Raw genomic sequence first — 15,722 nt, forward strand, 5'->3', positions numbered from 1 at the left:
CTAAAAAAAATAAACGCGATTGAATGCGTGTTTCTTAAATGTAAAATAGTGATGGACTCGCAATTCTTTCTTCGCATAATTAATTAATGATGTTTAATGAAACATCGCGATTCCTATAACTAATCGTTTTATTAACGTGACATGAGATACTACCGCGGTACATCATTATTTATTGAGCAACCTTGATGATCGTGTGATAAACGAGTGGCATTAACGTCAGGATATTGTAATATCATTGAAAAATATCTATATCAAGTTGAGATAATAAAGATGTTTCTCATGTGACACACTCTTTGTTTTATGGTATTCCCTTGTCGACTTATAATCTTTTTCCGTTTTATTAGTTCTCACCTTTCCCGCTCCATTTGCATCTCATTGCATATCTTTTAGAACATATATTTTCTGCCGCTTCTTCCTTGTATCTTATATTAATATTCTGCTATACATTACGTCTACTGTTTTTATCAGAATATTTATTTTATTTAATTTACGTAGATATATTTAGTTATTACATAGTTTATTGGATTCATTATTTTATATTGGATTGATGCATAATTTCGTGTCTTTTTTCTAACGGAAGTTCAAGTTGTCAAAGAAAAGAAGAATTTTTATAATATTTTAATTATATTATATTATTTTTAATTATATTATTTTAAAGCTTAGTCTTGCTCTTTCAAATCGTTTTTGAATTTTTTATTTAAATAATTTTTTTTACAAATTGTTACAAATAAAAAATTATGAAATGTCAAGTGAAGAGAAAGAACATCTTCGGGGAGCACGCAATTGGCGAAAGCACAAGCAAGAAAATGGTTTTTTTCGTTTTGAAGAAGGAAATTTTGACATAAAGGATCTTCACGTTCAGGATGAACATGTTACTTTGACGTTTATTATTACTTCGATCTGTGATGATCCGCGTTAATTAACTAGGGAATTGTGCCAATGTGATAAGCTGCGATCATTTAACAATTGTACGACAAGCTAACAAAAACATGACACTATGCATTAACCCAATATGTTTCTAAATTTCAAAATAGGAAGTATATTCTCTCTCTCTCTTTCTCCCTCTCTCCAAAGACAGAATTAAGGTAACATTAAAGAGATAATGATGGCCGAACTGTAGTACGGTACAGGAGTTATACGCTCGAGGGAGGAGCAAACTTGACGCTTCGTTTGTCAAGCGTGGCTTGAATTTCAGCGTCTCGTTAAATTAAATCCACGTCCGAGGGGGAATCTCGATGGATAGGCAAGGGCATCGGATAAAAGAGTCTCCGTCTCCCTGGGGATGACTCGTGCCGAAATGGTTGTGCTCGTGGTAAATTGTCATCGGCCACGACAATCGCCTGCTGCTGGAATATGACACAAGGGATAGCCTCTTGTGCTTTTCCTTTTTGTCCTTTCCAGCCCCTTGGCGGATCAGATATAACACAATAATTATAATTATGAGTATCAAGTTATTTATATGATCGAAGAGGGGGATAATATTTTATTATTGAATATTATACGTATTAACAACCGTGTACATTTTTTTATATTCTTCAATGTTTAAAATTATAGAAGTAAAAGTAAAGCAAAATAAAAGATACGTTCCGCACATCCTCTGTACTTTTGACTTGTTGTACGTAAGGTGTACGGTTGGGTGTTAGACAAACAAGTTGAGGTACAAAGAGAAGTGAAACGGAACTTTCGCAAAGAATAAGCTGGCACCACATTTATTCAAAGAGCTTCTTCAAACTACTACTGCTAGAATATGCAGCTTTTCAGAGTACCTTTTATTATCTTTTTCGTTACCGATCTAGAACGCTGTCTGTTGCAGTACAAAGAAAACTCATTGCAGTCTTTTTGATAAAAGTGCCACGATACGAACTCATATTAGACACGACGCAGAGTTTACGCATCCCGACAATGTTGTTTTGTAACATAATGCTCTCTTTCATCATCTTTTGCTGTTCACCTTTTGTACAAGCTTCGGAAGACGCCGTAATTGCGTCTTTCGTAAAGAGAATGAAGACTTACTATTAGTTTCTAAGCCGACGATCCGTCTTCCTCTTAAGAACATCGCAAAGTGAAACACTCGAACGGGTTACTAGTTTCGCTTAATAATATTTAGTAAATTGAATTCTACGATTATTTATCGGTTTAATTAAAATTTTGGCAATAATAACGCATACATATATATATATATATATATACATGATTCAAAATTCTATGTATGATGTAACAAGGTAATTTAGATCTCAATTTCGATAATATATTCTTTATCAAATTTGGAATTAATTATAGAATATTATGCTGTAGTATTTGACATCAAATAATAATATTCTATTTATAATATTAATTTAATCTTGCAAAAACGTTCTCTATGAATTTTTAAACAATACATAATTTATCTTTCACCAAAATACTATTGACATTTTGTACCAATTTTTGTGTCTTTTATCGCGGGATTTATCACTTTGTTATTTTCCTGAATACTCCTACAGCATAAATATATGCTGATAGAACTAAAACAGATCGTCATGGTTTAGTTTGCAATGTACGTAGACGCTTTAAAAGGTTTCCAGTCAGGGACCACTCAACCGCGTAGCAATGCAGTCATTAATTGCATTAACATCTTGTTAATTGTATTAACATCTTGCGAATATAAACCGAAACGATCGTGATATCAAACAATATCGCGTTGTATTCTCCTGAATAATCTAATTAAAGTGTTTCATCAATAAAGACAGAAATATTGTTCCATTTTATATGGCATTAATAAAATGTATTTGATGCATTATTGATTTTATTTAATTATTTTCAAGCAAAATACTACGTTCACGAACTAAAATTCAAAGATAAAAATTAATAATAAATATTAAAATATTTGGAATTTAATTGTTAAAAAGGTACATTTTGAAGTAAAAAAAAAATGATAAAATATAATTTTGTTTGTTATTCTTATTAAGAGGAAATTGAATATGAATTTCAACAGCGTTATTTTTATGAAATTTAACTACTAATTTAACAACTAATTTCTTCTCAGGGCAATTTTGTTTAATTTTCTGAAGCATCATGTGTAATCGATAAAAGGAGTGTATTCTATTTTTGTTTCAAGTCAGTCTCAATCTTAATTCGAGGATCACGTTTGCGAATGATCTCATTCCACAAAGAAGTTCGTTACGTTTTCGACCGGTCGTTCGTTACTTTAATTGACAATTTCGTCGAGGGGAAACGAAAAGAGGAATTGTCGACGACGCGGCGCTGTAGATCGGTCTTCCCATGACAACTACTAGCATAGCCGTCCTCCACCTACCTCCCGGTTTTATGCGATAAAATGGCAATCGGGATTCCGTGCCGCGACGGTAATCGAAATTATTCGAATTCCCAATTCGCGAATTTAAAACGCGAACGCGCGATTAAATCTCCCGGGAGTGCCGTGAGAATGTCTCATCCTTGTCTCGCTCTAGTCTTCATGTCGCTGAAATCGTCTGGCTGAGAAAAAAAAGTGCGGATTCCTGGAAGAAAGAATTCGCGATTCGGCTGACGGTTCGATTAAGCTCCCTCATTTGTCTCGATCCTCTCGTGAAATGTCGCGCGCGATAATGTCTCGCTGTATTTCGTTCTGCGGGTGCCGGCGTATATTTTCCACATACGTAATTGTCATTATAGGATGGCCGTATTATTTCATGGCTCGATCTCTTTTTTTTTTTTACAGCGCCTTCTTTTTTACAGCGCCTTTTACGCTACAACGCTCTTTCTAAGATAAAGTATAACTGTCTCGAGCAACTCAGGGCTGGTAATGGATGCAGAGTCATAAAAATGTTTCTTTTAAACTCATAAAACGCATTTATATGTTTGCGTTCTTTTGATAAAGAGGCAAGAGCTACTTCAATATAATCCATGAAAAAGGAAATGTAATTTTATACAAGTAAATTTTCTTATAAAGCATATAGGCGTTTTTTATGATATTAAAAATAATTCATTTAAAGCAAGTGAAAATGTAAATTGTTATAAAATTTTGTTGAATGTGATTTGTGTATTACAAATATAGTATTGTATGAATAGAATATTGTATGTATTGTTTGAATAGAAAAAAAGAAAGATAGGAGTAATCATAAGCTTATTTTAAATTCGCAATTATTGGAGGCAAGAGAAGCTGCAATATATCTGATCGATGAAGTTCTAATAAAGTTTAGTAGATTGAAAATAAATAATCGATTCTCGGCGTAGGAATACCAAAAATAATATAATATATTTGACGGATATATTTTAGGTTTATGAATATCGTAGTAACGAGAATTATAGTATGCATAGGAATATTAGGCTAGGTTCTACGAAACTATGCTAACTAAGACCGGATTAGCTATGCAAATCACTGAACTACACGAGAGTTTCCACTTTTCGCCTATGTCGATGTATAATTATCACGTAGAGAAACGCATGTTTGATGGATATATTCTCTCCTTTCATTTTAATACAGATATCTTACATAAATATTTTTCTTCTCTCTATTTATGAGATGTATAAATATATATTAATTAATTATTATATGATGATATTATTATTATATGAATAAATGTATAAGTATCTAGTAATGCTATATAATTCTTATTTAGAAATAAAGTGTCTTTAAAGTAATAAATGAATGTTTGCGTGTTGCATTTGATGAGCAACTCGTTATTAATTATTAACTTGATGAGAAAGCTTCAAGAAAAAGTTTTTTAATTAAAAAAAGTGAAATTTTTTTATGGTAGTTACTAGACTAACGATGTACTTCAGTTATTACATTATTCGCACAAACTTAATATAGAATAAGCGTTTTATTCCTCTTATCTCGCTTTAATTTTATCTTACTACAATTCTATCTATTTACTCTAAATTTTTTTATATATATTCACGCTATATATTATAGACAATAAAACTGTAAATAAAAAATTTTCCAACTTTTGCAATGTTGTTAGGTTTTCCAGTTTTTTTTTCTTTAATCCTTCTTGCATTTTTTTAATCTTTGTATTATTTTTACGCTTGATTTTTATTGAGCTATTCTCATTTTCAATGTGTATTTTAACAGAGGATTGACCGCCAAGAATTATTATTTTAACGGAGCATTTGAAGCAAAAGAAAATATTATTTAGACATAACTTGTCTTAGAATTACGATTAAACAAATTAAAAATTTTAAAATAATGACATATAAAAATTATCAATATAATGATATATAAAATACAAATCTCGTGATGATACTTTTATAAATATCCGGACAAGGTAGAGAAATTCTCTTAGAAATCCATCTTAGAAAATAAATCGTACTTCAAAAGGCGCGAATTGTAAATGGCATTCGAAATCTGCTTCGCTTGGAATTTGCGTGACTTGCGAAATCACAAGCACTTCGCAATGGAATTCCGTCTTCTTCCGCTCTTCTTGTGACTTTTATTCTGTATCCGGTTACTTCTGCATCCGGTTCGTCGAATCCTATAAGCCGGTTCGCATTCTTCAAGGGCGTTCACCAAGTGCAAAATAAAATTTTCAGGATTCGTTCGTTTTTAGGAGATATTTGTGAAAGTATTATTGCTCGCGTTCACGCTTTTCGTGAAACGTGATGATAAAGAGTGATGACGATATCGCGTGTAAAAGATAAAGTCAAGTTCTTAGCTTCAGAAATATGTGAAAGAGCTTCCTCGGTCGACAGGATGTTTCTTTAGAAGCAAAAAATTTACTTGTGCACAATGAATGATTCTATTAGTTTTTCTTTGCGGAAGATAGGAATATATAAAAAAAAAATATGAAGCCATCGTTGATAAGCTATTTGCGGATAAATTCGACACGAATAGAGTTTTTACTCAAAATTTGGAATTTTAAATGTTTTGCGACCAAATAAAAGTTTAAAACACTGATAAATATATATCATACTTATTTCTAACTAAACCTTTTTACAAACTAATTATTCATACATGAAAAATAAACTTAAGAAATTATTATACAATAGCTGTATATATATTATTTTTACAATTTTCTCATCAGTTCATAAAAAAAGTATTCTATCAAAGTATTCTATTTCCTAAAAGAAGATTAAGAGACTCTTCTACGCGATGGAAGTTGCACTAATGCGATGCAATTAGCACTAATGCGATGCAATTAGCATTACTTTTTCCATGCGTGCAAACGATTTACGATTATACAATAATAATGGCCTACGCGCAGCGAGTCCGCCAATCACGCGCCGAACCACGCGCGTCGTTATTAATTATCTCGCGTTGCACTCCATCAGCAGCTAATCAATCGAGGTCAGTGACTAATCGGTGCGAGTGCGACAGCCGAAACGACCAAACCACTCGAGTTTGCTGCATACTAGACTTCAGAGATGATATCAAAACGGTCGCCGTTCTACAAGGAAATCTTCTGGGAAATCTTGAAAAACTTTATCTTTTCTATTTTTCTTTCTTCGTATCTTGCCTATTTTTCTTTGTGTATAAGTTATATTTATTCTTGTCTCATTTCTTACTATTAGATCGATAAGTGTTTGTTTAGTGCAAATGCGTATTTATAATACTATATAAACTATATACTATATATTAATTTTAATAATTTCCGATATAAGTGGAATAATATATTCAAGTAGAAAATCATTATTACAGTAAAATCATTATTATGAGTTAATCTAACATAATAGAAAAATTTAATAAAAATAATTTCTACTAAAGCTTTGAAGAATTTAAATAAATAAAAGGAAGAAGAACGTAGGTAGAACACAGTTCGAAAGGTTAATAATAGGGAGATAGATCTTTTAATTAGTACATATTAAAATATAATTGAAGTACATTATCACGTTTTACTTTCATTCTTTGACTTCGTCTCTCTTATTGAAATAACGAGACTTCTTCTTGAATAATATGATTAAAAATAACGCGCAACGACCTGTTATAGCCACATTAGCCGAATCGATCCTGTCTCTTTCATTTCCGCTCCGCCGAAGGAAGGAAGAACTACGGATCCAAAGTGAGAGGTTCCCCCACACCACAAATACTTCGAAGCCCCTAAATCGCTTCGGAAGAGTCACGCAAACTCGCAAAGAAAGTTCGGAAAATGTTCTTGAAAACTACAGAAGAATATTAGCGGGCGCGTAGCGTCGTCATACCCGATGTCTATCTAAATACGATATCTAGGATCAAATAACCACCATCCAATATAATTTCAAAACCATATTGTGATAAATAAATATTGTACGCAGAGTATTAAAAAGCCAAGTAAAATTGTTTAAAAATTGTTATTTTTTTATATTTTTTCATCAGGAAAAATTTGTTGAAAACCTTTAACGTTAATTTTATGCATTTTTTCTCTTTCGCATCGTGAAATTCCATGGAAATTTATATCAAAATTACGAAAAGAAATTGCAGTAAGAATGAAGGAAATCAAGTAAATGGCGAAAGATACTAAAAGTAATTTATCGAATTTGCTTGTATGAGCAACACATCTATAATGTGGTTTCCCAAAGGTGTATTTAGATACACTATAGGAGCAAAAGGTCGGGACTGTACGTGTGTGAGTGTATGTGTGTCTCGCGAAATAGCACATTCGTAAATTCCCCAGACGAGAATTAAATTGAAATGCTGTAGTGTTTACTTGACGTGTACGATGTAATCTAAAATATTTGCACGAGAAGCGAAGTTTGGCATTTGCCGTTTGAAAAATCGATAGTGTCAACATCTCGTTTTAGAGAAAACACGGTGATTCGAACGGACTTTTAGATATATATATATATGTCAACGTCCGTCATTTTTTGATTGTGCGAAATGTTAGACTTTAAGAATTCTCCAATCAATTTATTTAACTCGCACGATAGATAAAGAAGCTTTTCAGAGTTACAAAGTTTCACAAGCTACTTATCAGGAAATTTATAATATATTTTTTAAATTTTTTAAAGTGCAATGTTTGTTATAATTTGACGACAAAATTTTTTGCTTCCATGTAATTTTATATAATTTTTATTTAATTACAGGAATGGAATGACGTAAACATGAGATGGAACGTCTCGGACTACGGAGGTGTACGAGATCTTAGAATACCGCCGCACCGACTATGGAAACCCGATGTTCTTATGTATAACAGGTAATGTAACATATTATATTTATTAAAATTACCTTACACATTTATGTTGTACTTTTACAATTTTTATATTCCTTTATATCCGCGTCTCTATTTCTCAATAAAATATTATAAAAAAATTGGATTAATTAAACATTTTCTTATATTGTATCATATTATATTGTATCATAATTCAGTATAATTTTCAATTATATTTTTTTATAACGTTTATGTCAGATGAAATATGTAATATATAAAATATTATAAAAAAATCTACTTTATCTTTATTTACTATTTTCCGAAGAAAATAACGGTGAAAAAATTTTCTTGATTAATTAACAGATATTATCTAAATTGAAAAGTGTCATCTTAGATTTTGTATAAATTGTTTGTCTTCCGTAACAAATTCTTGTAGATCAATTTTTAAAATAGCGTTAACCTATAAAAATAGATTGACTTCGATTATATCGTCTATATAACACGTGATATTTCAAAATTGGTTCGAAAAAAATATGCTCGATTCACTAACCGAATGGTAAAGTGAAATGTTCCGATAAATTTACGCAGCATTTATCTTGCATATTGGACATAGTTTAAAACGAGGATATCTCACTCAACTCACATATTTTTTAATTGACGGAAACGTAAACATGTAAAATATTCAACGTAATTATCGTTTTTTCAAAGTGGTGTGTACCGAAACAAAATTTTTTAATGATGTAAGTTAAAACATTTATTTAAATATATATCTATAATTTAAATATATATCTTTAAATTGCGATTATTATAATCGCTTTGTTATAATCGTACTACAATATGTACAACGTGCAATTAAGAGATTACTATAAATAAAATTTTAATTAAATAATGAATAATAATTTTTTTTAATAAAGAAAATAAAACTAAACAACATAAAAAATTTTTTTCTGTGTCTCTTACACAGAAAATAATAGGATAAATAATAGGATAAAAAAGTTATAATAAAAGTTATAATAAACAACAACATAATCTGGAGTTAAAATAATTTTATATAATAGCTTTAGAGTTTATAAACGTAATGTAGTGATTATACTCACGCTAATAAAAGATGTAGTAAATAGTATGTATAAGTTTATAATATAATACATATTATGATAATATAATACTTTATCGGTGTCATCTATGGAATTAAAATACCAATCCCATAAATAGCAATTGTACTGACGTACTTTATGGGTTTTTGCGGAGTTCCCTGCTTTTAATGAAACGTATTGTCGGTATGGACCATTATTCGTGGAAATTTCACATACATACTTACGCGGCTAATATGCCGAAATCGCACGTATCGATTATGCAAGCGTGTTTCACATAGTTGCCCTTGCACGATTATAACCACATATAATATAATGCTAAACTGCGAGAGATCGGATCGCAATAATATTTCACGACCGCGTTATCAGTTAATCAATTAATTAATCTATATTAATTTGTTAAAAAATTTAATCTCTTAACTCATGTACAGTTTAAATTAACGCATCGCGTTATTGTTACGAGAAATGAAAGGAGATTGAAGCTTCATCATTTATTTTAAACTTGAGCAATTTTTGCCAAAATGAATTATCTAATTAATGACGCAATTTATTGTAATGCAGATTATTATCACTCGAATTACTATTTAATATATTTCAAAACAAAAATTTCGTTTCTTTTCCTATCGGACTGCCCATCATAATCCTATTTATTTTTCACTCAACGTGTCCGAACGTAGTTGAACATTAATTAATTAATCAAGAAGGATTGATCGCATACCGGCGTTATCATCGTTGTGCCGTTTTTCATTATTTTGCATGCAATCTACTCGCGAGGACAGTATGCATTGTGTGCGTGCATGCGTGAGAAAGTTTATAAACGCACCGTGCAACGTCCATTACATAGTTGCGTTTATGTACCGCACCAGCGTCAATGTGCGACCATATTATGTACCGCAGGTCATCGGGTCAGTTACAAAGACGGTTTACGCTCGAAGAGAATTGCAAATTGATCGATAAAACAGTGTCGTTAAATTATTTTAGAGCGAGCCCCGACGTGTTTCCTCACAGTGCGAATTTACTCGCGCCGTGAATTATTTATACGCCGGATGAGGAAAATTTCCACTATGTAATTTTCGCTTTTTGCGCTCACTGACAGATAAAGCAAACTTTCATTAAAAAACTTTACAAAACGAGAACAGAGAAAACACGAAATATAATCATTTCAGTAGATATATACCTCACTGCGTTCGGAATTTTATACGTTTAAATCGCAAACGGCTCGACACTGCACACACTTTTTGTTCGTCAAACTCTTTGATTGTCATGCTTTGAGAGAGGGAGAAAGAGGGCACTTAACGCAAATACCTAATTTATACAGAATATTCCGGAAATCATCCACTTCCTTTTAATAATAGGAATTTTTTAAGAAATCTTTCAACCTTGTACGGATAATTCTAACATCTAGTAGAAAAAGCTCCTTTCAATTGCTGAACTCAATTATATACCTCATAATCATATCTTTTATAATCGTCGGTAGATATGATTTCATCAGATTTTGCAGTTAATTATAGTCCTGGCTGTTAGATCCTGAAAATTTTGTTTAAAACTGAAAGCTGATGCATGAAAAACTTTGTTATTTATTCGCGGTAACCTAATTCGTGAAAACCAAAGAAGTTTAACGTGAGATACCGCCGCGATTGCGCCTCCGGTTACAACAGAACGTGTGTATGAACCCTTTTTATGTACTCGCCGCAAGGGTGTGTTTTGTCGGGCATGCACCCAGTCATAATCGCTCTCCGTCGCGTAGACGAGGTGCCTTTATGCGATGCATCCGACGTTATTATGTGGCTACGGACCACGTAATATATAACGCAGCCAGGAAGGGGGGGAGCTTCGCGGGGGGTCAGTAGCAAAGATGGTGCACACCTAAGGACTGATCGATCACTTAACTGCTTTGTCGCTTCGTCACGGCGCAATTCTCCCGTGCTCCACTTTTCATCCAGGTCCGTGCAGGTCTCCACGTGCACGTCGTCGAGACGATTTTATCGCGTATATATTCTGCACACAGGGTGTCCCAGGCCAATCGCCGTTTTCTCTTAGTTTGATCTTCGGTACTTCAGCGATACACCGAGGAAAGCGTGGATCATTAGCGCCATCCGGCACGCTCTATTTTTATGAAAACGCGCTGAAAAGCGGAACTCAATAGCCGCTGAAAGGCAGACCCGATAGAACAGAACAGAGACGTAAAGTGTTCGTTCGTTTTTTCCTGACGTAATATCGATATCGCGTATCGTTATAATCGAGCGAATCTCATTTACAAGATGTAGTGAGAGATAGTTAACAACTATCAGAATAACTCGAGTCGTCAAAAGACGCTTATATTACCATACGGTATTTTGCGAACTTCGTATTACGCCATCGTATTTCTAGCGTGTCCGAGACGTCGCTAATTAGTAAACAGTCTTTACTTCGGCAGCGTTGTCGTATTCTCGAGTTTCTAAAAGTGTACGCTCGGCTGCGATTCCGAAAAGTGATTTACGCGAAAGTTCTAATTGAACGCTAAGTTTAAGTGGAATGCGTTCAATGTATTTCTCGCATTATTAACTTACAGTATCAGTTAACTGTAACGTTATAGGATTTACTACTCGATTTATAATGTAGTATCCGAAAAACTAGTTATCCCATCGTTTCAAATGATTCAACCGGGATGATCATCACAAATGCATCACGCAAATTCATTTTAAGCTATCGGAGATAGGTGCAACGTGCAATGGCTAAAGTAGAGCGCCGGGCCAACTGGGTCACGCGCATTAAAAACAAAGCTACCGCTACCATTTAAAGAGAATCAGGGAAAGTATCTCCGTCCGACGGTAATACATTGTCGGAAAACGCTCGCGGCCACGCCATTGTCTTTAAGTAGGTAATGCATCGGGTGTCCGCCGCCGTCGTCGTATTTTGTCGAATTAAAACTTCGCCTCGCGATGCATTAGCAGAAACGAATGGCCGACGAACTTGTCGGCGAAGTGAAATGTTTAATGAACCGATCTCTACGCGGTCGCCAAGAGAGAACTTTGCCCGTCGATTTGCGACTTTGATTGCCCAACTTTAGTTTTTGTCGAATTAGTCGCATAAAGTAAGACGGATTCAAAGTGTCGGTAAAAGTGTCTATAAGCTACTTCTTTTCATTAATATAATAAACGTGATTTTGCAATCTATTAATGAAAAATGGATCGTGATTACATTAAGAGAAAATTTAATAATTCATTTCTTGCTTTCTAAATTTGTCACTCTATTATGATATATATGACATTTAAGCATTTCGAGAAAGATTTTATATTTTTTACCAAGTTAAATGTCATCTGAAGAAAAAAAAATTAAATGTCATATTTAAGTATCTAAAGATTTATAAACATTCTCGCACGATAGCCGAGTAACAAATCCTAATATAATATTCTTCAGTGTTCTTTCTAACCCCCCGGACACCCGGTACATTCTACAGGAAGTGTATCAAAAACCGTCCGCATTCACATTTTCCGCATTCAGCTCACGTTCTACGCTTCGATTATTCATCCGAGCGCTTCTGCGCTCTTGGACCATTTCGCTCTCTCGATTCCACATTTTATTTGGCTTGTTAACGATGACCCCAGCCAATCCCGTGTTACATGTTAAATATCCATTAAGTATCATCTACGAAAAGATTATCAGTAATTGTTGTAAGATAAAAATTATTTATTACTGCGAACTTATTCAAATTTATTCGCACAAATGTAATACGTTGCGATAATTTCGTCGCATAATGTCCAAAAATTTGCAAGATTTTACTTTTATCGGTACATAAATTTTTTTTGTAATAGTTAAAACATCAAATTAATCGGAATTAATAATAACAAACGTTTCTCCATTTTAAAAATTAATTATATTATTGCATCGCAAAGAAATTTGTTGTCACAAATCATAGAATTATGTGACAAATTATTTGTTTTCATGTTGCTATTTTGACTGATTATGCAATGTTGCAATACAACAATTTTAACAGTATTATGTAATATTTGCTTAGTCTATTAGTCACTTAAAATATGAAAAACCTGTATGCAGAAAAATAGAATTATATTTATAGCTATAATTAAAACCGTACAATTTTTCAAAATCTTATAGATAGCTGGCAATAAGAAAGGTCGACCGTTATTCGATATTATGCTTCTTACTCGTCCGTCAATCCGTCAACTTGGCTATTTTTCACAGACTACTCGTCAACGGTGAATGATAGCGGCGAAAATTCATTTTGCGGCAAATGGCTCAAGCGAACAAGCGGACAAGCGAGGGTGCGCGAGGCTGATGGTTTCTTTTTTTCAGAAAATTGCCGCGAATGGCGAAAACAACGAACAAGTGAATTTCCAACAAAACAGGCCAAGTTCTATGTAGAAAAATATAACGGATCGCTCCGTCGCGCATCAATAGTGATAAATGCGCGCATTTATTCTACAGGAATGTCTATCGAAGTGTCAAAAATAGATTCATTTAACGACATGACGTTTGGTATTGGGCGTGCTTGTTGCTATACTTAGAATTTATCATGTCAAAAGTTACAGAAAGGAATTCTCGCAAGTAAGAATAAATATATACGTATATAAGTATATATGTATATATGTATATATTTATTTATATATAAATTCTACGAGTGATGCGAATTAGGTTATTATATATAATTTTTCCTTAAAATGTTTTAAATTTTGATTGAATTAAAACGGTCACCATCAAAAATAAGTATATGTAAATAAGATTATAAATAAATAAGATAAAACAATTAATTACACACACACACACACACACACACACACACACACACACACAAATATTATACTGGCATTATGGATAAATTGTAAATAAAAAGTTGAACAGGAGAATAATAATTTACTAGTATAATAATGATGCTTACAATGTCGCGATAATCCATGCACTCAAAAAATATATGTGGAACAATAAATTATAAGAAATTGTATGGCGATAAGTTAATTCCGCGGATGAACGTGAATCCCACTGGGATGGCGTAAACGGAAGTGTATTGTATATCGAGCAAAGTCGAGTTGCGCTCGCAAAACGTTTCAAAATTGAGTTTCTCTTACAAACAACATTTTGCAAGTCGGCATTTTTAAATAAACGCGGTACTCCCAGTATTATGCTGGCGATACAAGAGAATTTCCGCTGTAACGCGCGGTTAGCTCTGAAAAGCTGCCACGTCAGTGTGAATATTTCACACGTTTAATGAAAAAAAAAATAACTTTCTCCTACAGCTGAGATTACGTGATCACAATATATACATACAAAAAGTTTGTTTATAAATAGAAACAAAAATTTATAATATATGATGAACGGAGTTGTTTTACAGGAATAAGAAATGTATGAGATTCATATTTCGAAATTGTACGAAACTTTTCTGGCAATTTTAATTAGAGAGAGAGAGAAAGAGAGAGAGAGAGAGAGAGAGGGAGATATGTTTCCAAAAATTTCAGATTTATGGAATTTAGAATTATTTCACTGCAATTATAATATCGGCGAAATCTTTCCACCTAATATATCATTTTTGCATAGATAAGCATATTTATGCGTTAGCGTTATGCAAATCAAACGCATTTTCGAAAGATAAACTATAGCTTGCCATAACGATTGACGTCATCTGAATAATTCTATTGGTGGAACGCTCATGAGACAGAGCTTCGCTCGCGATGATTCATCGTCGTTTTATTCAAAGATTAATCGCGATCCGCACGGAATACATATCCTAGAATATATCTAACATTTCGCGAATGTAACCGCATATTTTATGTTCCCGCGTGGGATCAAAGGAAGAGCGAATAGTTTAGTAGACACATTACTTCCTATGCGATCGTCGTGAATTAATGTTTCAGGCAAATGCATATACGCTCCCGTGTTTCCGTACCATGTCGATGACTTCGGGGCATGCAAACTCGCGAGGCACCGTGTATTCCGCAAGTTCAAGTGCAAATGCGAATCGCTATCGTGTTATACGTGAGGAAACGCAACGCTCCCGGCGACAGTTCCATTAAAAGAAAATTGCGTGATAATGATGCAGCGTATTATGAGCGGATTGAAAGTACTTTAGGTATCATTATACCGATACAATGCTGCAGCAAAGATCGCAAAACAGAATCAAGCGATACACAAAAGTCAAAAAGTCAAATGAATATATAAGATCTTTTTGTAACATTTACTTCAAATTTCCCACATTTTTTCGCATTAATAATGGAAATTGAATTTTAAATAGAATAAGAAAATTATGTTTTTCTGCTACTTGCAGAATAAACTTTTATTAATAGACTAAAGTATGTGTTACAAAATAAAATAACAAAGCGATAAAAGCAATAAAATTGTCAGATAAAATATTTTATAAAAGGTTATAAAATATTTTATTTTAAGCTCTATAATTACAAAAATACAAGAGTAAATCAAAATCAAGTATGTAATATATATAGCGCTCATCTGTCTGACCAAAATCTTATTATACTACTGCCACATATCATACATACATATATACATACATACATATATATGTGTGATTTATGCTATTTATTTTTATAAAGATTTTATTCGTGAATAAGTTTATTATGCATTATATTATTGTATCATTTTTTAA

At 32.9% G+C, this 15,722-nt stretch overlaps 1 protein-coding gene across 1 annotated transcript in view; it reads left to right on the plus strand.

The window, feature by feature from the left end:
• Nucleotides 1-15,722, plus strand: part of nAChRa7 (nicotinic acetylcholine receptor alpha7 subunit) — a 189,763-nt gene that overhangs the window by 135,303 nt on the left and 38,738 nt on the right. Inside the window, exon 3 of the mRNA XM_011644316.2 lies at nt 7,975-8,084. Within this exon, the coding sequence (XP_011642618.1) occupies nt 7,993-8,084 (92 nt within the window). The 5' untranslated portion in view covers nt 7,975-7,992. The remainder of the gene's footprint in view (nt 1-7,974; nt 8,085-15,722) is intronic.

This window comes from Pogonomyrmex barbatus, unplaced genomic scaffold (assembly GCF_055798465.1).
Source record: "Pogonomyrmex barbatus isolate J1 unplaced genomic scaffold, ASM5579846v1 scaffold3, whole genome shotgun sequence".
Taxonomy (NCBI): domain Eukaryota; kingdom Metazoa; phylum Arthropoda; class Insecta; order Hymenoptera; family Formicidae; genus Pogonomyrmex; species Pogonomyrmex barbatus.